Source organism: Chaetodon auriga, chromosome 16 (assembly GCF_051107435.1).
Source record: "Chaetodon auriga isolate fChaAug3 chromosome 16, fChaAug3.hap1, whole genome shotgun sequence".
NCBI lineage: Eukaryota > Metazoa > Chordata > Actinopteri > Chaetodontiformes > Chaetodontidae > Chaetodon > Chaetodon auriga.
Window position 1 is genome coordinate 7238016 of NC_135089.1, and position 23133 is coordinate 7261148.

Consider the following 23133-nt stretch of genomic DNA (forward strand, 5'->3'; position numbering starts at 1 on the left):
AACCTTCATCATCAGAGTACTGGACATGATGATATGTGTGACATGCAGAATTAACAGTTTCTTGTGTTTCACACTAAAGGCCGAAGCTGTTATTTATGTGATCAGTGCAGCACATTGTCATCTCTTTGGAAGTGTTTGTGTCAGTATTTACTCAGAAAGGACAATTCAGTTAATGATTTTCCTGTGTTTCTGCTGTTTTTCCACAGTGAAATAGACGATGTCCACAACGACCTCTTACATCTTGACATATGGTAAGATTACTGCACACAACACCTTCAGTTCCTTGAATGTCACCATGCTGATGATTTTCATCATATTAAATTAGATTAGGTTAAATTTGCTTTAATGTTGGATTTTTCGCATCTAAGACAGCAAAATAAACAAATACTGAAAAACACACAAAATAAATGTCTGTCTCATTTTACAGTCCCTGAGCTAAAAAAATCCAAAATCAATAGCTTATTTTCCAAAGTCTGAACAAACTGTCCATTTTCAACATTTTTTTCTTTTCCTTTTTCTGCTCACACTCACGTTATTTCTAGGAAAAAAGCTTTAGTTATGATTAATGTTTTTGTCCATTATGTCCTTCAGTGTGAATATTGAGCCAAAGGTGAGACATTGTACATAATTGATCGAGTGAGGAGTTATTATTTAATTGTTTAAGATGCCTGCACCCCACGGTCAATGACTACAAGTTATGTAAGCTAATGCTTTAACTGAACTGTAATGGGTCTTGACTTTGGATCTCCTTCAGTTCTCAGTTCAGTCAGTTATTGTGCAAACTTGTTCTTGCAGGAGATGACAGGTTGTGATAATCTCTGAATTATCCCCCTCTCCTCAGGGATCATGACGATGACGTGTCTGTTGCTGAAGCCTGCAAAAAGCTCAATGAAGTCAGTGGACTTCGTGGAATGGGAAGGTAGTAGGAACTGTGTTGTGCAGTTTCCATTAATGTAATGGAGGGTGATGGTGGAACTGTCTTAGATACATCTTTGGTAAGAAATGTTGGCTATTCCTCTTAGCAGTGTTATTACTGGATCTCAAATGGTGATTTTATGCACAATTATATAAGTTGGTAATTGATGCATCTATCCAGTTGCCGCAGAGTAGAGAATAGATGAGTCAGGTTATCTCCATCAGTTGAAAGCTACTGACACAATTCCTTTAACCTCACAGAGCCACTCCAGACAGGTTTTAAGATGTATATACAGTAAAGAAATGTCTTTTGTCTAATAATGTGTTTCTGATATGGTTCTATTGTCTTGTTAAAATCCTTAAAATTACATCTCCTCCTTCTCCCTCATTAACAAAATCCAGAATCTATGATTATGCAAATATGTTTCATTTCAGAAGTTTAACTACTTCACAGGAGATGCTGAAAAGAGGCTTCTTGCATCAAACTCTGCACATACATGATTCTGCACAGTGGAGCTCAAACATTTAACTGTGGGAACAAGAAGAAAAAACATATTTTTGACTGGAGGAGGACTTTAAAGAAAGACTGACATCCAGAAAAGTCCAGTGCCAATAAAGCTGTGCACACAGAGAACACAGAGAGTTCAGCCGTGGCCATGGAGAGACTAATAAATAGCAGACATGTCTAATGAAAACGTGGAGATGTCAGTCATAACCAAGGGACAAAAGGATCACTGTCCTGAAGTGAGATATGTGCAATTTCCATTTGAAGAAAAATCAGAATAATAGCCAACTTTCATTAGGCAAGAAACTCATTCTGCCGATGCTCTAAATATAAGCCACAGTGGATAAAAGCATTAGCTAAATGACAAAAAATGAAAGCTGTTAGGCTGTAGCTCTTATGGTTAAACATGAATGCAACCAGTGACAAAAAGACTGCCTTTTCCTTGCACTCTTGTCAGGTATTTTAAGCAGATAGCAAAGTCAGTGCGCGCCAATGGATCTGCTTCATCAGGCTCTGAGGAGAACGCCGATGACTTCCTCGGATGCATCAACATCCCTTTGAATGTGAGTCTTCAAAGCGGCTCTGACAAATCAAAGACAACTGCGAAGAGATTCCCCCGAAGGCTACAGTGTGCAGGATTTTCCCAGAAGTATGTCAGCGCCGTTAATCCGGCTGGTTTCCTTCTTGCAGGAGATTCCAGTTACCGGCTATGACACCTGGTTTAAGCTGGAGCCTCGATCAAGTACGTCCAAAGTTCAGGGAGAATGTCACCTGATACTGAAGCCCTTCACCAGCCAGGTCTGTGCGGTGTAACAGTAATTCAGTGCACAGAGTACTCCTCTGCTTGCCTGTGTGGGATCTAAAATACTCTTTTGTTTTCTTTCAGAGAGACACGGCTTTGTCTAAGAAAGACTCAAACATCTCTATTCACAAGAAACTGCTCAGTCAGATTGTGGAATATGAGCACGCTCATGTTAAGGTGAGTTTCTCCCAGATATTAATGCAAGAAGCCTTTAAAGTGAAGTGATTTTGAGCTACCCCAGTAAAAGCACAGAGCTTTAATGATGGCCTGAGTTGATTAGTTGCTTGTCCTGTCAGTTGAGACAAACCACCAACAACATGGCCTCTAGGGGCCACTGAGTGGAATTTAAAGTGATTAGGCTTTGTTCTCACTGCAGGGAAATTAATTTTGTGTCTGTAAGAGAATTGGAGTTGAATTATTCCAGGGTTAAAATAATAAATTGCAGGATAGATGACTGAACAGCACTTCAGCACGCCTCATTCGCACCAGTGTCTCTAAAATGACACAAACAACATTTCATTTCTTAGCAGCCATGTGGATGAGCTCTGGTTTGAACTGATTCCAGTCTAGATAGGCAAAAAAACACAGTTTTTGATGAGTACACACAGATTCTTCTTACACTTGTCAAAGTATGATTGAAATGAAATGGTGACCTACCACATGTTTATTGTAGAGGGAGCCCTACAACTGGAACGGGCAGGTTTGCCCTCCAGCATGGACTGTACTGACTCACCATGCTGTGCAAACTGATCTCTCACCTCTCCAACAGGCCATTATGTGAGTATTAATAGAGGAATAAAATTGATCAAATCAAACGTGAAAGCTTAAGCACCAGGTAAAAGGTGCGTGTTTTGCTTTTTAACGCAGTCGCTGGCAGTGCTACAGCAGCCACCATCGGACCCAGAGGGTGTGCTACTCCCTGCTGCTGCGCCTCCTGAGGACCATCGATGCAGAGTGGGACCCTGTAGCTGTGAGGGGCGACCTGGTAGGTTCTCTGCCATCGGCCTCTCAGTAGGATAGAAACCTTTCATCATCTGGAAACAGTCACCTCATTAGCTCAGCTCTTCACTGACATTCATCAAGGTTTTTGGTTCAGCCAAAAATGTCTCACAGCCAGTGTACTTGAAGCTATAACTGCGGGCCCTTCCTGTGTCCAGGAGAGGCAGCTGTCAGACAGCTTCAGGCTGTACACAGAGCACTGCCTGTGTCTGATGAAGAACATGCGTCAGGTTTTCCCCTGCACCAGCGCTGCTGCCATTACACGCTACGAGCTCATGCTGAGGTAAAGTCACACTGCCATCACATCACATCACGCACTCGTCTGTGCTGCCATACCAGGAACATGCTCAACTTCTCACCCCAACAGACACTGAGAGACTTCAACCAGTCAGTCTGTGGAGGAAGCCGTGTTGGGCTCCTTAATCAAACGGAAATATCTTAATCATTGCTCATCACTCATTTCAAACTTAAGTACTAAACATTTGTTCCTGACCACAAATTCTGCTGAATAAAACCTGAAAAAATGGCTCTTATTTGTGCCAACATATTGTGGTCACAAGCAACAACATATATTTCCCTTACGTAACATGTCTTGTTGCCTATACGATATTATGCTTCCATTCCACCAGTGTAATCATACACACTGGTATGAGGGCCATACGATCATGGAAACCTGAAAGGATTATCCTTTCAGAGCATGAATGTGCAAGTTATAGAGTTTAATAATGCTTGCATGCATGTGGAACTTTTAGCTCAAAGAAATCACGCGTGTTCATCCTTTGGAGGACATGAATATCCACAGTGACTTTCATGGAAATCCAGGCAGTCATTTTTAGAAACGTTGTCATGTGTTGGCCAAACTTTAACCAGAAAATCACAAGAAACCATCGATGGAAGACCATGGATATCTGTACTAAATTTGATGACAATCTGTCGCTATTGCAGAGATGTTCTGCTCTGACTCAGTCTTGGACAGACTGCCTAAAATCACCATCTTGCGGCGTTCGAGCTTCAAGTTACCATTGCATACAAAAGGAAGTTGGAGCAGAGAATTAAACCAAATTCGGGAGTCTGTTTCACGTAAATGCCAGCCAGTGAAAACAGCTAATTATTGAAGTTCATGTTACTTTGCACTAATTTGGAAGACTGCTTTTTTATAGAAACTTCCCCAGTAAGAAGTCCAGATCTGCCCAGTGATCAACACCTCAAGGGAGATCTTTTCTACACCTCTCAGAAACACACTCACAGTCTCACACACACACACACACACACATACACATACACACACACACACAGTGTGACTCACTCAAGAGTTGAAGTTCCTGCCGTGATAATGCAGGATCCTGCACACAATTAGAGTGGAAGGAATTCAGTGAGATTAGAGCTTTTGTGCTTATTTGATTTGAGGAATGGCATGTTAGTGTATGATGTGGAACCAGCATTTATGTGACCTGACAGCAGTCTTGTATTGTAATAAAACTCTCCCTGTCTGTGTACGCCAGGGGGATTGGCTACATGCAAAATATGCGAGCGTTTAAGACTGTGTGTCCTCTTCGAAATGAACTGCATTTGGACATCACCACTGCTGTCAAGGTAAAGTTTTTTTACCACTCGAGGTGCACACATGGCTGGCATGCTGCTCGTTTCTGCCAGCTACAGAGTGCAGTGATGTGCTGGATAGCTGTTGGTGTTATTGTTAATATTAAAGCTGAAAAGTATAAAGAAAGGAGGAAAAGAAGAACAAAACAAGCTCAGAAATCATTTTATGGAGCAGTAAAAGCATTCAACAGTATATATGTATATATATTGGCAAGGAAAAACTGCAAGCAAACAGCATCAAATATTTAATTCACCCATTTATTCTCCTTAATTTGTGTAATTATTTGAACAGAAAGGAAGTGCAGAGTGGTACGAGAGCTTAATTGCGCGATATAAACCAGAGGACGGGGTAAGTATATGCTGGTTAATGTAAGTCCCAATAATAGAAATCATCACACATTCAGATTGCCTGACTGAGGCTTGAGAATTGATTTGCAGGATGTTGTCCACTGTGTGCCCACAATGCAGACTCTGGAGGAGCAGCTGAAGAAGCTGGTTCAGGTGGTTGATGGTGTGTGTGCAGACGTGCAGAGAGCCCAGAACATCTACAACAAACTCTTCTACAGGTGAATATCAGTGCTGTACACTGGTTCACATCAGTTATGGTTGGACTGATGCCACTGATGTCATCCTTTGTTCTCACAGCGCAGTGAAAGTCGATTTCTTCAGCATATCATACAGGCAGTTGGAGAAACAGGTATGTCATTGAAAATGATGCGAAAAGTTGTTGTCAATATGTCTTCTTAAGTCTTTTTTGAATCGTACAGCGGGCCTAGTGTTGTTCTTCACCCTTCAGGTTGCTGATGATGTAAATGTAGCGATGGAGCGGGTTTGTGGGACTCTGGAGCAGGAGAGCTCCAGACTGACTCAGACAATGGGAGAGACCATCTTTGAGCTCTTCATGTCCTTGAAAATCCTCAAAGGCTTTCGGGAGTTTCTTCCACTCAAGTTGGTTATCAGTTTGCCTCTAATGACTATTCATACAGCAGCGCTAGAGGCTCTGCTGGTTATTTGTTTGAAATGTCAGCAAGGAGATGAGATCAACCTTTTCTTCAGCTTTGAATTTATTAAAAAGACTTGCGTTCCTCTCCAACAGGGATGCTAAAATGTTGGCATTGACAGGCTTTCATAACTGGTTCAAGTCCTCGATTCACAAATGGCTGCAGATCGTTCACGACAGATCCTGTGACAGAATTTGTAAAGCCGTGGAAACAGACCAGGTGAGATGCTTCTGCCTTTGAAATGATGTAAATAATACAATGAAAATAGTGTAATGTTATGAGCTGGACTGTGTTCAGGTTATGAGATCAGTTATTGTTAGTGCTCTGCATGAACCTCTGTTTTGGTTTTATTTTATTTAGCATTTGATAAGCAATATTTAAACATTTAATGCATCTTCATATCACACTTTAATATATACAAATATTAATATATACAAATATATAAAGATATCCTTAATACAGTTATAATAAAGTCTCTAATAAAGCATCCAGTAATACATTCATGAAGCTCCATTCTTTGTTGGGAGAATTTTTTAATTCTTTATAAAATCCCAGTCTGGGTTTTAAGGTTTTTGTAAAGTGAATTGTGAAGGAACTGTAGTAAACCACCTTATTATCTGTATTAATGGATGTAACAAGTTATTAATGGTAATAGATGCTTTCTAACAACTTATAAAATACTTACTAACAGTTTATACAATAGACAATTTGTACAATTCTTGCTGGAATAGGGGCTTGAATTACAGTAGTACTGAACATTTAGACAAGCAAATGAATGACACAGTCCTGAATCACATGTTCTGTTCTTTTCACACGCTGTGCATGTTACACGTTTTTCTGCGTGCACTGTGAGCAGCTGGAGCCTTTGCAGCAGGCCAAACACAGCTCCTCAGCAGTGGAAGTGGCAGCGTGCTTCAGCCAGGTACGCGAGATCTGGCTCCAGCTGGCCTGGCCAGACTCTGCGGGGGCCTTCATCTTTATCACCCGTTTGACCGACGTGAGTGCCGCTGTTACCACGCTCATGCATGCATGTTCTGCGCACATACAAACATAATCTCACATGGAGGAGAAGATTTTTAACAGCATTGGAGGCGAAATCAAAAGGGAAAGGGAGAATTTCATTATATTACAAGACTGGTATTTAATCTGTCACAGAATTTCTGCAGCGAGGCTGTGTGCTACTCAGAGATGATAACACGCAAGATTGAGAGGAACCAGCTGGGCCGAGACCACAAGAGCTTCACAGTGCAGGTAACGCCTGTAGCCAGACTGAACTGAGGGAGGGCACACAGTTACGTGGGCAGTAAATGTCAGCAAGTGTTCTCCCTGGCAACACAAAGGGCTCAGCAGGAGATCAGATATGTTTACACTAAAAAAAAAGCAGTTGCCTGTTGTCGTTGTGAGTCATTTACATTCGCACCCCGTCCCTCCACTTCTCTGTAGCCCTGCTTCTTTTCCTTCTTTGTTTCTCCACCTCCACCCTCTGTTTCTCCTCTTTTGCTCCTCCTCGCTTTCTGCTAGCTCTGCATCGCCCTGAACAACACGGAGCATGTGCGCGTTTTCCTGGGTCACCTGCCCCGTGACCTGGACTGGCAAGGCGTGGAGCGGGCCATGGAGGAGTCGTGTGGGGTGGAGGGGAAGGAGCAGGTTTACAAAGCACTGAACGGGCAGCTGTTTAACATGGACCTGGACCTGCAGAGAGAGGCCAAACGTCTCATCACACTGCTCACCGACAAGGTGCCGCACACAGAGAATGAATACTTGTGCTACTTCTGGTATCTTTATACACTTTATATGCTGGAAAATCAGCTGTTCTCACTGAGGTTACGTCAGGATTAATGTCAAGGTAGCATTTTGCATGCACGCAAAGGAACATTTTTTCTCAAACGTCCCTTCAGCTGTATTATTTCTGTCCAGATGCTGCCTGAGCTGCGGAGGTACATCCAGCACATCAGCCTGTCTCCAGACTCCATCAACAATGATGACGTAAGGCCAAGTGGTGGCTCTCTACAACATTCATTATTGTATTAGTGGTGTTTGCAGCTGCAGTATTTGTACTTGTAATATCTGTTAATGTGACATTTTCCAGGCTGTGTCCCCTCTTATGAAGTACTTACAAGACACTATGGTCATCCTCACTAAAAACCTTGTAAAGGAGAATCTGACTAGGTAATTACTTTCTCTTCCTCTCTCCTCACCGTAAATATTACTTCATTCATTTTCTGTTTGACTCGGACAATAAAAATGTATTTTAATTAATGGTGCCACATCCTGACTAATTGCTAATTTGCATCTGGTGTGCCTGTGCTGCTAATGATAAAAGTTTCAAGAAAACATTCCGTACAACTACGAAACACAAACAACATAAACTCCCAACAGGTACATGCAGCACAAAATACAAGATGAGAAACCTCCCAGTGGTAATAATTATTATTATTATTATTTTTGTACACGTTAAGATTGAACCATGATGTGATGAGCCACCTTGAAACATTTTAGCACAAGGCTCCGGTCCAGTCTGTTGCCTATTTTTGCATATACATAAAACACTGCGTCATCAGCATACATTTGACTTATAAACAGGATGAATGCCAGCCAACACACCCGAAATTTACTTTTGTGGAGCTTGAAACTCATTACAGACAAGTTATATAACCATGCTCACTGTTTCCTCATTTCCAAATAAGATGTCATTTATTTGATAGTACCACATGAAAACTGTGACAGCCCAGCAAACAAGATGCTGTGCTTATGTATGCCTGAGAGCTCTGCAACAATAATAATACTCCCCGGACGTGTTTTGTGTCACAACTTATTATTACAAAGCTATTATCTGTGAAAACGTGTATACATAGGCTAAGTGGGGGTACAGGGGTGTAATTGAGTGTAAACGTGTGGGTGTCTCATTGTGTCCTAGAGTTCTCCAAAGCATGTGGGAGCTGCTCTTGCGGATGATCCTGGATGCAGTTGCAGAAAACAGGGGCGTTCAAGTGGAGTTCTACAACCGTTTCCAGTACACAGTGGAGGTCAGTGACTGATGCATTTTACTCATTTATTTCTATTTCCAGTCTGGATTGTCCACAAAGAGCCTGCTTAATAAGACGTGTCAAGATTATCATCCCAACTGTTCCCATCAGCCTTTAATTAGCTCTGCACGCTTGCTGTTGTGCAATCATTAGCATATATTAGATATTTATGTAGTCACTAGATAATAGTTTGGTGGCAAAATGAGTTGCTTCATGAATGACAATATGGGAGCTACTGTATATTCTAATGCCAATTTAACCAGCTGGCAGGGGATGTGACAGATTTGCATGAAAAGTCATGGCATGCCACACGAGTGGGCTGAGTTTGGCAGGCAGACATCCTGTTTGCCTGCCAGAGGTTTCATGCTGTTTGTGTGAACAACATGTCTCTACTATGCTGAGACTTGATTCTATCAAAATTAAAGGGATGAATGTGAGCATTTTTTTTATTATTATTTGAATGCTTTAGACCCTGTTGCAGTTCTTTCATGCTAAGGGAGAGGGTCTTTCCCTGGAAGATATGAAGAGTGGAGACTACAAGGTAGGACTTCTTGCATTTATTTTAAAGATTTACATCCTCCTTCCTAAATTGCCATTCGTCTTTTTTCCCTGTCTCACTATTTTTATACTGCTTTAGGTCCTGGATGAGGAGCTCAGGCTGAATAAATGTTCCTCCTTTGAGCTTATTGAACAGTACTATCTGGAGAAGATTTCCCAACAGGTGTGTTTCAACTTACCAGGCCACCAATTTCATTTAGCGCTAATGTGGACAGACATGTATTGATTGAACAGCACTCTGTCCTCAGTTGTTTTACCTCTGACTGAAAACCTGCCTCCTCCTAGACACTTAAAAACAAGGTGCTTTTGCAGCCTGTAGAAGGATGTGTGTTGAATATTTTTACACCTTTACAGTGTTGCTAAAAAAAACTGATGTTCAATGTTCCAGAAAACACTCAAACATACCCGTTACGGGCGGATCAGTGTGAAGTGCTACTATGATGCTCCAGAGCAGAGACTGACGGTGGAGATTCTGCATGCTGCAGATATCATTGCGCTGGATGCCAACGGTAGCTTTACCACCCAGAATAAGATACAGGTTGTTGTTTGAAAGATGCATTTTCACTCGTTATTCCTGGTCCTCCTCAGGTCTGAGCGACCCCTTTGTCATAGTGGAGCTCTGTCCTCACCACCTGTTCCCTATGGCCAAGAGTCAACGCACGCAAGTGAAACTTAAGACACTGCACCCAGTATTTGACGAACTCTTTTATTTGTGAGTACTGTTTCCCTCCTTTCCTCTTCGTATTTTTGCACACCATGAGGCTGATTTATTTGCTTCCTGTGTCTTCCAGCCACGTCAGTCCTGAACAGTACAGACACAGGTTTGCCTGTTTGACCTTCACTGTGATGGACTATGACTGGCTTTCCACGAACGATTTCGCTGGTGAAGCCGTGGCTCCTCTCAGCGACTTCTGCTGGCCGGGGAGACCGAACGCCTCACCAGCCGGCAAGAGCGTCCAGCCCGCCATTCTCCACCTGTCTCGCAGTAAACCCAGTGGTACATATAGCTCCAGGCTGTATCCAGTTTTTTTTTTTTTTTTGTTTTACACAAACATAATATTGGCGTCTTGGGAGACCAGAGGGCGTAGGTCTGGGTTTCCAATTACTTGTCCAATGCAGCATGAAAAGCCATTCAATCTAGAGATATTTGTGTCAGGTGTAGGAACTGCTCTCATCTGTTTGCTCTCCCCTCCAGAGAAGCCAATCATGAGGATGCTGGACGCTCGCATCGGAGACAGGGAGGCTCAGGAGTTTGTCCGCAGGCTGAAGGAGATTGAGAAGTCAATGGAGGAGGAGTAAAAGCTGTCAGCGCTGCCCGTGTTGGTGTTTTCTGACCACGTCTTGCGACATGTGCTTTTGTACTGGTACGATGTTTACAATATTTGAACATTTTCCAATGTTATTGTTTGTTCAGTAATTATACCAAAATGAAAAGATAAAAAGAAGAAACAGTGAGGCTTATCGCTGCTTTCTAACTGGGAGCTGAACATCCTGTCACTGTGCAACCCTATGCTGTCTCAGTTAAACTATATTTTAGAACTAAATGGATAGTTGATCCTAAATGTTACTAGTCTATATTTTTTGTAATGAGGTAATTGTTATCTTAGTTGTATGATCTTTGATATGATAGATTTAACATTTCAGAACTATTTTGTGGAAGTAGCTCACATATCCAATAGTATTCAGTCCAAGTCTAAATCTATACCTCAGATTTGCTCACAGACACTTTTCACATTCTCAATGGACACTGTGGAGATGGATTGCATGAAAGCCTATTTAGGATGTGAAAGCTTGAACCCACATTGATTTTCTTGATCATACAGTGGCGCACTAGCTAACGGCTATGATTAAAAATACCTGTCATGGAGGAAATGATGAAGACATAGCTTTGGGGAAATGCACTTTCTGAGACTTGATGTTTTAAGGCTGTTCAGACAGATCGGCAGCAGGGAAGCAGCCTAACACTCCCCTGAGGCGCACGCCACAGCTCGGGTTCATTCGACTTTTCAGATTGCTCCCTCACAAAGCTCGTGATGGGTCGTTAAAAAGGCCAGAAACCTTGCAGTGTGAAGATCAAGTCCTTTAACTTCTTCTTCTTACTGCTGTGTGACACCAGCCAGTTAACCCCTCTGCACAAACATATGTGACAGTTTATCAAAATTTAAAGTACGAGCTCGGCACATTAGAATAGAAGCAAATTCATGTCATATGTAAAAGAGGCAATTGTGTTGAACAATGAAGAGGTTCATTTAGGGGACTGATGAGGAAATGGCTGACATTTGTTCTGCTTTGTTCAATCTGAATCAGTGGTGTTGACTTAGAAATTAATGAGCTACTAATCCATATGTTAGCAACGGAAACGCTTGGCTGGGCACAGCGATGTCCTGGAGTCTCTGGTGGTTGCCTGGCCACCTCATGGAGATAACAAGACTGCAGGAATTATTAGCAGGCGATGATACTAAAATAAACATGCAGACATGTACTTTTGCAAAAATGTCTAGATTTCATTCCACATGAAGCAGAAGCAAAATTCAGAACCCTTCATACTTCCATGGTTATGGGGATACACCAGGAGACCCTGATGCCTGATAATTGAAAGGGAAAAAATGACGTCCCCAAAGATAACGCAGTGTGTGGCGCACTGGCATCTTATGTTCAGATGGCAGAGCTTCAAAAACATTTGGTAGGAGAAACCCAGCTAATTGCACTTTATGAGCTCATGTAGTGTTTAGAAAGTTCTGGAAACAGCCATCAAACATGGCAAAGCTTTCGTTATCCTGACTTTAAATCAATGCCGGCTGGTCACAGTCCTTCTACAGAGACCAAAATTTGAGTGTGTGTGTGTGTGTGTAATCTCTTGAGGTAAAGAGAAAGGAAAAGCATAATGAACCTGGGCTGTGGCATAATTATACTGAAGGGGAAAGGCAAGGCCTCACTGCCTGCTGCATGCTCATTTGCCTGATGGGCATAATTCAACACCAGGTCTCACCAGTCCTCCAAAGCCATGTGTCTTGTCTTGGATCTGAACATGTGGCAGAAAAAAAGAAGGATCAGACTACAACCTGGAATCCAACTATCATCTTGTGAAGAATATAAAATTGTTATGCAATTGAAACAGTAGGAATCAACTCAAAAAAGCACAAATTCAGCTTAATAATGGAATAGTCTAGATTTTACTCTAGCAGCGGTGACTTAGCAAACTAATATTATCGTAGCAAGTCTAAAGGCCCAGCTTCCTGGACAGGGTTTAAATAAGACCAGGATTCTGTTTAAACTTAGAAGAGTTCTAGAAAGTCCTGGACTAATACGCTTAATTTCAGTCAGCTGTTGTAGTCCAGCTCTCACTAACAAGGTTGATATCAGTCACCTGTGTCATCCTTGTTAGAGCTGCACTGAAGGTGCTCATGAAAGCTGAAACTGGTCACAGAAACCCTTTAATACAATGGAACCAAAACCATAAAAACAGAGAAAATGGAAGCATATTAAGTATTTATGGGTCTTCATTGGAATAGTCCAAAATTTTCATATGTCTCCACTCACAATTAATCTGACCCTCCAAACTGGAGGTTTAATTTAAATCCCCTTAGTCCTGGAAGATCTTTAATCTTCCTTCAGGAAATCAGTTCAGTTAATACAAGAGTTAAATGCAGCACTATTTTGAGCCACATCTGAGAAAGCTATTTTGAGTAAATTTAGAAAAAGAAAAAAAAAGCCTCTGTAGGATATAATTTAGCCTTAATTCCTGTCTAGGAAACTGGCCCTTCCTGTCACAAATGTAGCTTAACGTTTACAATTGTTAAACATACAATAAGATGTGGCACTTTTAGGCGTTTGGAAAAAAAATGCAGGCGACTCTTAATCAGAACACCTAACAAGAAAAAAAAAAAAGGAAAAAGAAAACGGGTATCATAATGTTGCGTGTCTGTTTGCATGTTCAGAAATATTTTTAAAAAGTATATACAGATCAGGCCGTTGTTAATGAGCGTTGCCAGTGGAGGGACACATTAATGACAACAGGAACACAAAACAAATGTGTAGTACAGAAACACTGAAAAACACTGTAGCAAGTACCGAGAACTTAGCACCAAAATGTTCACACCGACAGCATTTTGATAGTGATGTAACTTAACAGTAGCTGCTTGTGTAGTGCTTTGTCGTTACCCTGTGGAGTTGTGAGGATGAAGCACGCAAAAACCATATCTATGCCTGGAGAGTGTGCTGCATTACAGGGATTGTTCAGGTGTTCAAGAAGACTGCCTTACTTAACGAGAGCAAGGAAACCTTTCAGTCCATCTGAACAGCACTTGCCTTTATGTTTCCTGTTTTGTTTTTTAGAATATCGCAGGCAGAGTTTGTGTTTGTGTGCACTGAACTCTTTCATTGTTAGTATATTAATATCACCTGCCGTCTTTTTTGTTGACTAGATACTGTAAGTTGGCATAAACAAAGACAGCTTCAGGATGATATATAAACGGTGAAATATTCCTCATTTTCAGTGTGAGAGTGATATTTTCTCTGCATTACTTTAAAGCCAGGTATTCTGGCCAGATGTTTACACAAAAAAATTAAACCTCACTTTGAGTCTCAACCATTATATAGTGAAATAAAATAATATTATATAGTAAAATTTATAATAGTCACAATAAAACTTTCAGAAGTTTTGCATCTTTCTAAAAAAAAGCTGGAAGTTAAATACAATTTAAGATGGACCATTTAAAATGAAAAACAATCTTTTTCCAGATTCTTGATGTGAGGAAAGTGAAGCGTCTTTTCACATTACAGCTGTCTATGTTCAGTCACAGGATTGCAGACGTCTCTATGTTGCCCTCAGTCAGGCAGTCTTGTCAGTATTAGTTGAGTAAACTGATTTGTTCTGGTGATGTCCAAATTCAAAGAGAGTATCTTAGTCTAATGTCAAATGTTCAGTGAAGTCAATAGTATTGTCACTGTATTCATTTCCTACAATTTAATAAAATGGCCATAATGAAAAAAGGCAAAGATTAAAGGCCTCAGCATCCAGTTTGGAAAGCATGGTAAAGGATATCAGACTGTGAATTAACGGATTATCATCACCATTTTGTTTCACGACCGTTAGCGCTGACACATTTTTTTTAAGGCACTAATATAGAAATATTGTTGAATTGAGTATTTGGTTTGTCGTCTGCTGTCTAAATTTAAAGGCAACAGCTGGTGAAAAGTATCTTCAAGAGGCAAAACACCTTCAATTTGTTATTGTAAAAGTGAATTATTTGTCCTTGAATTGTAAATGCCTGTGTTGCTGTTCACTGGATTATACATTTGGGAGATGTCTATGAGCTTGAATAAAGATTGTATTTAAATTTGAACCTGGTGCCTTCACTGACATGAACATAAAGCTTTTAAATATGTAGCAAGTTGGGAATATATCTGAATGAACAAGCGGAGCAATTCATGCACCTGTTGTTTCCAGGCTTGCAGCGGGTGTGTGTAGTGTAAAGAAATGCCACTGGCTGACACTGACCTGTTTGTCTACACTTCATCCTCCCATCCGCCTGACCAATCTCCCGTGTTCTTTCCTACCCTCAGCGCTGTCTCTCCATCTGTCCTCGACCTTTAATATATTATCTCCCCTCAGCTGCTGCTACCTGGAGATCAAACATCCTGTTCACCAAAGCAACCATAGAGAAAGCCCACATCCAAACACAGAGAAACTGGAGTGTTTATTAAGTCCACTGTGAGATCAGAGGGCCAGAGGACTCACCGTGACACAGTCATTTTCATGTCCACGTTTCACAAGGAGCTTCCATAGATTAGAAAAGGATTTCTCATAGCTGGAGGACATGAGTGACTGTGAGTGCTTGTACTCTACTGAACGCTAGTCGATATTTTTTAAATTAGAAGCCAGGTGACGAGTGAACGGTATTGAGTTCTGTGCTGGCTCAGGTGTGGAGAGGAGCTTGTCATCTAACGCAGACAACATGCCTTCTAGTCAGCGCCTGCACACACTACATCCATCGGTGCACCTGACAGCTCTCTGCTACTTTAATGTCTGTGTGCAGCTGGAAGCCTCATATAGGTTAATAATGCTCTCACTGGTTCTGCCTCGTGTGTTTTGGATCGTAAAATATGAGCTGCATTCAGAGAAAAAATAAATGTGTGCAAGAGAGAAAAAGAAGATACACATTCACAACTAATTTTGACCACTAGATGTCCTCGTCACTTTACAAATACTGTCATGAGTCATGCTGGTAGGCCTATGCAAGCAGTCCTCTGATTCATTACAGTCCTGCCATTCAATCATGGCAGCACAGTGCAGCAAATCAAGACTATCCCCTGAGATACTCAGAGGGATCATGGCCATCATCCTCCTCCATCACCTGGATGCCAACCCTGATTTGAGAGGTTAATTGGAGCCTTCAAATGGTCAGGTTGTGTTTTCTGATAGTGCTGACATGATGCATGGTGAGTACAAATGGATATACTAATAGAGCTGAGTAGCATTGCCTTACAACTATAAAATATATCCAAAATATTGTGGCACTATATTCCAGCTCTTATAGGTGAAAATAGAGCGCCAACTATCTTATATGGACAAACAAATCACTTTGTAACTGAAACCATTCAGAAATAAAAAGTACTACATTTTGACATGTCTAGTCTGCAGTGAGCGTCGTTTATCAGATGTTCTTTAAGTTTTGGCAGCAGGGGAGGGAGGTAGGAGTCTTCGGCTGGTGTTGATCCCCAGGAATGTTGGCAGAGTCTCTGCGTTGCTGCTGTTCCTGTGCTGGCTCTGGCAGATACATTTAACAGCGCTGTGATCCCGCGGTGTCTTATCTCCCCTCAAACAACCCTAATCCTCCACACAGAAATGTTACACCACAGAGCCCCTCCCCTCCCACTGCAGGCGCTCACCCCGGAGCCCCCACTCAGACACTCCTTCCACTTTTTTTTCTATCTAAAATTTTAGATTACACACCTGCAGATTCTCTGACGTGGCGCTGCGTTGCTTTGAAGACTGACGCCACAGGTTTAGCCCTGACACTCCCCCTGATACATTTACATCTGCCAAGGGAGATCATTAACCCAACCTAACCAAGCAATCATGTGCACAGTACGCTTGTGTACATGCATGTGCTGGCTTGCATGCAATAAGTTGACTGTCTGCAGAGAAGTTTTAAGGACGGGAGGAATGAATCCTTCTGATGTACTTCCAGAGAAATGTCCTCCTTCGGAATATCAAGTGAAATGTGATTACTTCAGACATGCTACATAATAAATGTCTACTATGCTGCCAAGTCCTGAGATGTTTCCTTGAGAATAAAGGAAGGTTCCTCACAGACTAAGGACATAAACACCTGTTGTCTGCAGGTGCATCCTTTGCTGTGGCGTCATGATAATTAGCTACTTCTGAAGTCGGCCTCTGGCTCTTCAGCAAATGTGATGAGGCCACGGTGAGGAGAGGCCAACACAGCAAGTCCTTTGTGGCTTCAGGGGCCTCTGTTGGAGTGAGCAGAGATAACAGTGGACAGCTTGCCCCTGAGGAATGCAATCGGGACAGTGGTTGGGCCAAAGCCAGAGACTCCACTGAGCCTTTTAACAGAACCCTTCACAGAATCATCCCTTCAGCTTCACACAGAGCAGTGTCAACTGATCTCAATACAGTGAGTGGCTAAGTGAGTGGTCCAATCCCCGCCTGGACACACAGGCTTTGATGTGCTCTGATTAGGTTTATCCCACTGTAAAACCAATAAATGCTTGAGGGCTCCCGTAACCATTTATAGCATTTGTTGGGAAAAACAGGGGAAATCCAGACCCCCGTTTGGAAAGAGTTTACAAGAACAAGTTTAGACGACCTGTCCTAACCAGAAAAATGGTCGTCTAGGTCGCCTGTGCAAGTAGCTTATTCCAACCCATGGTTATATTTCCTGTGTGGCTGCGACCTCTAGTGACCATTGTAATCCTGATGTGCACAAAGGAGGAAGTCAGGTGACACCGCTGTTCGTGTCCTGCTTTGGTGCTTAAACCTACAAAAACCACAACTGATTCACAATGTTAACCATGTGATCACGAAGGTGCGGTATGATGGAGGTCCTCAACAACAGAGGTCAGATATGCCTGTCCTTGGTACTCTTCAGTGGTCACATAAGCTATGTCATTTTGGGATCCATTGGCAGTCAACCCATTCAGTCATTTAGGTATGAGGATGTTTTGAGTTTAGACCCAGTGTGTGTAGTTGTGCTTCCAATAGTAATTACTTCCAGAAGTTGCTTTCATAAGCATAAAAGCTCTGATACACTGCTGTCTATACAGCACAAAAAGTTAGCAACTAGCTAGTGAACATAGTGTAGCATGATCACTCGCTAAAGAGCCAGATATGTCCCTCAGGTGTCAGAGTGACCAAAAACAGAGCTGGAACGAATGTAAATATTGGCCCTACATTCAGCAGGTGGACAGAAAAACAGTTCTAAATGAATCCGAAGTGGCTCTATAACAACTCTGTATCAACTGACAAAGCGATGATAGGTCAGTGTTGTGTTCACAGCTTGTTTCCGCTTCCCTCCAGTGGCCAAAACATTACTTATTGCAGCTATTAAAGAGTGAATGAGTGAGAATATCTAAGCAGAACACCGCTGCTTCACATTGCAACATTAAAGTTCAGCTAGTTTTCTTGTTGCAGTGCAATTCAATAAACATCAAGCACAATTCTTCTGACTTTGTATCCTTTCTATGTTTTTTCAGTCTTGCTCCACAGTTAGGTCACATAAATTAGCCCCTGAAAACTGCAATAATAATTGACTTCTTCCCCATTCTTCCTTCATTCCCTGCAGAGATGACAGACATGCCCGTGCTGTTTAGCTTCTGCCCTGCTAGTGCACCTGTAAAGTATGGCACCCAGCTTTAACTCCATCTTTCTGTGCATGCCATTGTGCAAATGTCTTAAGGGTGTCTCCACAGTTAATTGCGCTGTAAGCTAGGAAGAGACCCATGTCATTAGTTATGACTGTTAAACAAAGTACAGTATGTACTGCAAAAATATGCAATGCCTCGCTACATAAAGAACTGTGTGTTTTAAAGACTTATGGTTATCACATGAACAGCATATGATTTCCCAATCATCTTTACATCAGTCAAGAGACCAGAGGAAGGTGCTCTGATTTCTCCGGAAGCAATGATCGCTTTGTCACTGTTAGCTCTCCAAGACAACTGGACATCCTGTTTGTGAAATTACTGATAATGAATGGCTGATTCATAGCAGAGAGGGAGGTTCTACCGAAACAGAGCGTGAAAAGGACAGACTAGAGCGCATAGTGGAGTCTAGCCAACAGAATAGTTTGATGTCTCAGAAGGATGTTCATTTTGGGACTTAAATGAAAACAGAACTGTTTCCTCACAGAACCCTCTATGAAGAAGTCATTATTGTGGCAGGGCATGTCCACATGAATCCCCTGTTTATCCAGTCAGTTCGGCAAGCACACCAACTGTGGTTCCCTCAGTTGGTCCCAAACACGCACATCCATCCCTGGCTATTTCTGCAACAGCACAAATGACTTACATACCTCCTTAGCAGTGTGTAGTCCCTCAAATCTCTCAAACAATGGGGGGAAAATTTCGTTTTTGTTCTCCTTGGCTCAGATGGCACCAGTTCTAACTACATTGGAAATGATCTTTGTGTGCATGTGTTTACAGTGATTACAGGACTGGAAGAGGGCACAGACATCATTCTGTGATTCTTTGTCTATACAAAGAGTTAATGCACCTTCAGACTTTATTTTCTCTCAACTGTTTATGTGTTGAAGGGGAGACAAACTGTCCTTAACTTGGTTGGTGGTATTAAAATGAAGCTTTACCTTACTTTGCCTACACGCTCGTTGCCACGTGGTGAGACTCTGCTTTACATGCAAGACTGGCTTCTTAGGCTGCAGATTTCCTAAAGAACATTGCAGCAGCCAACTTTGGCCCAAGTAAGAGCTATAAAACTGTTCATAACTTTTTGTGAAAGTGTGAGATTAAAAAAGAAGTTCGAATGAGAATCCGCATGACTCTTTGCAAGCTCAGTATGCAGCAAATTTCAATGCAATATGACACAGCGAGGAAAAAAGCCACTGTAAACGGTAATTTCATTGGAATGTATGTGATTATAATATCACCTTCAAATACAGGAAAGTTGATTTAAGGTTGTAAATGCATGAAAGACTTCATCTCATCATGAGGACCCTCTTGAACCAAGTCACTATAATTTATTAAAAAATAAAGAGCAGTGACTATTTCAACACCATAAAATTTGAGTATTACTAAATCTGCTGCATCTTATCCCTGCACTTTTATGCACACTGTTTGCTTTGGCACTGCAGGATACAAAATGGCAGACTTTGAGGAAAACTGTATTTAGGGATCATGCCAGTAATCTGGCCTTGATAAAACAGTTCAAACGGAATCGTTTTCGTTCAGCGCTGCATCTATTTTTCAGCACATTAGTCATACACTGTGACACAGTTTTACTTTTACTACCAATACACAAGCAAACATAAACCTTGGCGGTTTTTGGCAAATGTTGACTGCAGTGATGGATGTAATAAAACTTTCCTCTCTCCCTAAAAGAAATACATAAAGTGCATCTACTCTAATTACACCCAGAGGGTATGAAGGTCGCAAAAGGTGAGGAGGATAGGAGAGGGGAAAGACGTGTGTCCACTAATCAAAGCTTGCTCAGCATTGCATCAATGGCCAGGGTGACATTAAAGATGACATTTTGGCCAGAGCTGTTTAGTCCAATTGTTATTTATTCCTTGTCACAGCTGCCCTTTTCAAAGGCAAGAAATAACAGAGCCAAATCTGAATTCTTCAAAGCAGCAGCCATGCCACCCAAAGTCAGTATTAATTGAATGTGAAGGACCACCACCCTAGCATTTATCTCTGGAAGGCCTGAGTATTCTCTCTCTGTGCTGCAAAGGCCAATATCCTCCTTTTTTTTATCCCCTGACTGATTGTGGCCCGAGTAATCTTTAGTTCATTTCCTATTACAGCTCTCTACAAGCAGGGCGTCCGAGGGTCAAGTGGTCAGTCGCAAAGCCAAAGTGTTCACTGCTCTCTCTTTGATGTCTTTGATGGCCACTAACTAACAAAGACGACTGTATCCATGGCCACCGGCAGTGAAAGAGGGAGAATGTGACCAGTTGCCGCAGATAAAATCTCCCGGTTCATTTCAAGGTCAACCAACTTTTCACACTTCCAGAACTTAGTTGGACAAGAAACACATTCTGAGCCTGGCTGCTGCAGCACCTTTGGAGACCAATGTTATGATTCATACAGGAAAACCACTGAAGTAGACTGCAGCACAATGTGCTTCCTCTCTTGCTCCTTCCATGTTTTTGTATTGGCTGCAAATATTTCATCCAATGTGTGTGGGTGTTGTGTATGTCCACTTGTTTTTCAGTGCCAACTATTGAGTTTCCTTGGAAGATTTCCAGTCAGTTCACACGAAGGATATCACGTTATCTTTTATCCCATGCATTAGTTTGAAGTGAGGCATTGAATAAAGATGTAAATATAAGTAAATTAAGCAAAGAAGTTCTAATTTCATTTTTGTGGCAGTTCATTAAAAGTCCCCACAGTCAAAGTTTACTGGGTAGGAGGCACAGCTGTATATAGAGGCTTCTGTCCTTTTCTTCAACTAGACCCTTACATGGAGGCTGTGGGAAAGGGCAGAAGGAATCCTCTCAAAGGGGAATACGAGTGAGAAACACAAATCTACAGAGAGCCTCTGTGGTCATGGGCCCTGTGGGTACAGTATGCAAGTTCGAGGAAAAGTGTATAATATCGGCCTCTCTCTCATGCCCCCAGACCTTCACATAAGTCACATCAGCTTTCTCTGACAAAGCCTCTGTCTGTCCAAACACCACCTCCAGCAGCACATCAGCAGTGCTGTGCACAGCGCACACTGGAAGTGAGGGGGGTCAGTGATGGGGTGTTGGCACTTTCAAGTTGTGTTTTTTCAGGACAGGAGCAGCTGTTAAAATGTTATCCTACCATTCTGTCCAAGCACATGATGTTTCACAACTGGCTCAGCTGTCCCATGTTTTGTTTCACTGCCGCCTATGATCTGACTCTAACACTGAGAGCCCATTTACCCATTTGGAAATGAACATGACACATTATCAGAGCAGGTGAGACCTGAATCTCTGCAGCCAACCCCTGACAACCAATTTAGACGTTGCCAAGCATGGAACACACAAGGACTGTAATAGACTATTGTATATGAACATATTATAGCATACAATATATTCAGGCATAGACTAACCCACATTTTTCTGTTTTCCATTAAGATTGTTCTTTTTAATTTTGCATTTTAATGGACACTAACTGCTTTGAAATGTACTAATAATTCTACTTGAGACAAAGACAAAAGAAATCCTTTAAATATTTTGGAGTAAACTCCCTTTCGAGTGATTTGAGGATCTTTCCTTTAACACTGTTATACCCAAGTGTTTCAGAAGAACAAAGATGCCACTTCAAGGCAGGGCAAACAAATTGAAGGTGACAGTTTACTGCAAGGCAAACCATACGGCCCTCAGCATGCCAAAATCCTCTACACCTAGCCAGGCTTTAGCCAAAACCCCACATTCAGCCTCTTTAGTCTGCTCAAAGCCTGATGGATGTCGTCGTTGAGTCTCTGGGACCACCATGGCAGCTGCCAACACTCGCAGTCTGCTCTCATCAGCTCCCACACAGCCAGTAAACTCTGTGGCCATTGTGGGTTAGCGCTGCAGTGTTTTTTTGTGTCATGTGGACATCATGTGGTGAGCGTTTCAAAAGAACCTGCCATCCTGTATTCCAGCAGAACAGTAGCTCAGGGCGCCCCCACCTCTCTTTGCAAAGGATTCAGGAGCTAATGCTTGGTAATTCGAGGGTACACTCAGTCTGAATGAAAAGAAGTGAACGTTGTGAGTCTGTGCAGCAGCTTGCAGCGATGTGACATCTCACTCTTATGTCGCCCTGTACTTGTTTGTTCTCACTGATGAGCTTGATGAAGACATTTTACTGCAAAGCTGGTTCAATTGAAGTGTTTACACAACACCATCTGTCCTAAATTCCATTTGCTAACATGCAGACAAATTGGGTGCCTTTGTTCTGAGCAAAAATGCTACCCACAATGAAATAAATTAAAGCCTAAATTATATTTTCACACTAAGCACTTGCAGTTTCTCCTTGAAGTTAACAGAAACAGAAAAAAACACTGCTGACCAATCACCACTTGCTTTTCCAGTAAATGAAGCTTTCCCTGCCCCAACCACAGAACAGTGTAGAAGCACTCTTCTTCCTGAGGTACATGGTATTAAAACTGGCTTTTTGACAAGCATGCATGAAATGAGTGCACATAAGTGCAAGGACCGCCCCTCTGGTTCTAATCAGGGTTGTGTTGCTTGTTTGGCGAGCACCATCTGCTGAAGACCCAGCCTCAGCGGGGTGAAACTCAATCCAGATGCCTGCTATTTGGCAACACCAACACAGTCTCATCCTATACTCCCAACTGGCTTCCACGAACAACATGGCGGACTCCACTCATGGCAGCAGAGCCATCTGTCATGTGCACCTCTTGACTTCGGTGGAAGTTCTTTGAAATGATCTGAGGGTCTTTCCAAAATCTGAGAAATGTGATAAAAACAGCAGCATGGCCCCAGATGGCACCAGAAAGAGAGAGAGCGCTATGAGAAATCAGGCTCATCTTCTAAAGGGATATCCCTGTAATTT

General features: G+C 42.0%; 1 protein-coding gene across 1 annotated transcript in view; it reads left to right on the top strand.

Moving 5' to 3' along the window:
- baiap3 (BAI1 associated protein 3) overlaps window positions 1-13275 on the top strand; it is a 30748-nt gene extending 17473 nt beyond the window's left edge. Inside the window, exons 9-34 of the mRNA XM_076753109.1 lie at window positions 207-251; window positions 842-919; window positions 1878-1983; window positions 2111-2218; window positions 2307-2399; window positions 2896-2999; window positions 3090-3207; window positions 3380-3504; window positions 4724-4814; window positions 5113-5169; window positions 5289-5386; window positions 5466-5517; window positions 5617-5768; window positions 5917-6040; window positions 6678-6818; window positions 6977-7072; window positions 7343-7558; window positions 7739-7807; window positions 7911-7990; window positions 8739-8847; window positions 9317-9388; window positions 9485-9568; window positions 9794-9914; window positions 9994-10117; window positions 10197-10402; window positions 10601-13275. Of these exons, the coding sequence (XP_076609224.1) occupies window positions 207-251; window positions 842-919; window positions 1878-1983; window positions 2111-2218; window positions 2307-2399; window positions 2896-2999; window positions 3090-3207; window positions 3380-3504; window positions 4724-4814; window positions 5113-5169; window positions 5289-5386; window positions 5466-5517; window positions 5617-5768; window positions 5917-6040; window positions 6678-6818; window positions 6977-7072; window positions 7343-7558; window positions 7739-7807; window positions 7911-7990; window positions 8739-8847; window positions 9317-9388; window positions 9485-9568; window positions 9794-9914; window positions 9994-10117; window positions 10197-10402; window positions 10601-10704 (2773 nt within the window). The 3' untranslated portion in view covers window positions 10705-13275. The remainder of the gene's footprint in view (window positions 1-206; window positions 252-841; window positions 920-1877; window positions 1984-2110; window positions 2219-2306; window positions 2400-2895; window positions 3000-3089; window positions 3208-3379; window positions 3505-4723; window positions 4815-5112; window positions 5170-5288; window positions 5387-5465; window positions 5518-5616; window positions 5769-5916; window positions 6041-6677; window positions 6819-6976; window positions 7073-7342; window positions 7559-7738; window positions 7808-7910; window positions 7991-8738; window positions 8848-9316; window positions 9389-9484; window positions 9569-9793; window positions 9915-9993; window positions 10118-10196; window positions 10403-10600) is intronic.
- The last annotated feature ends 9858 nt before the right edge of the window (window positions 13276-23133 follow it).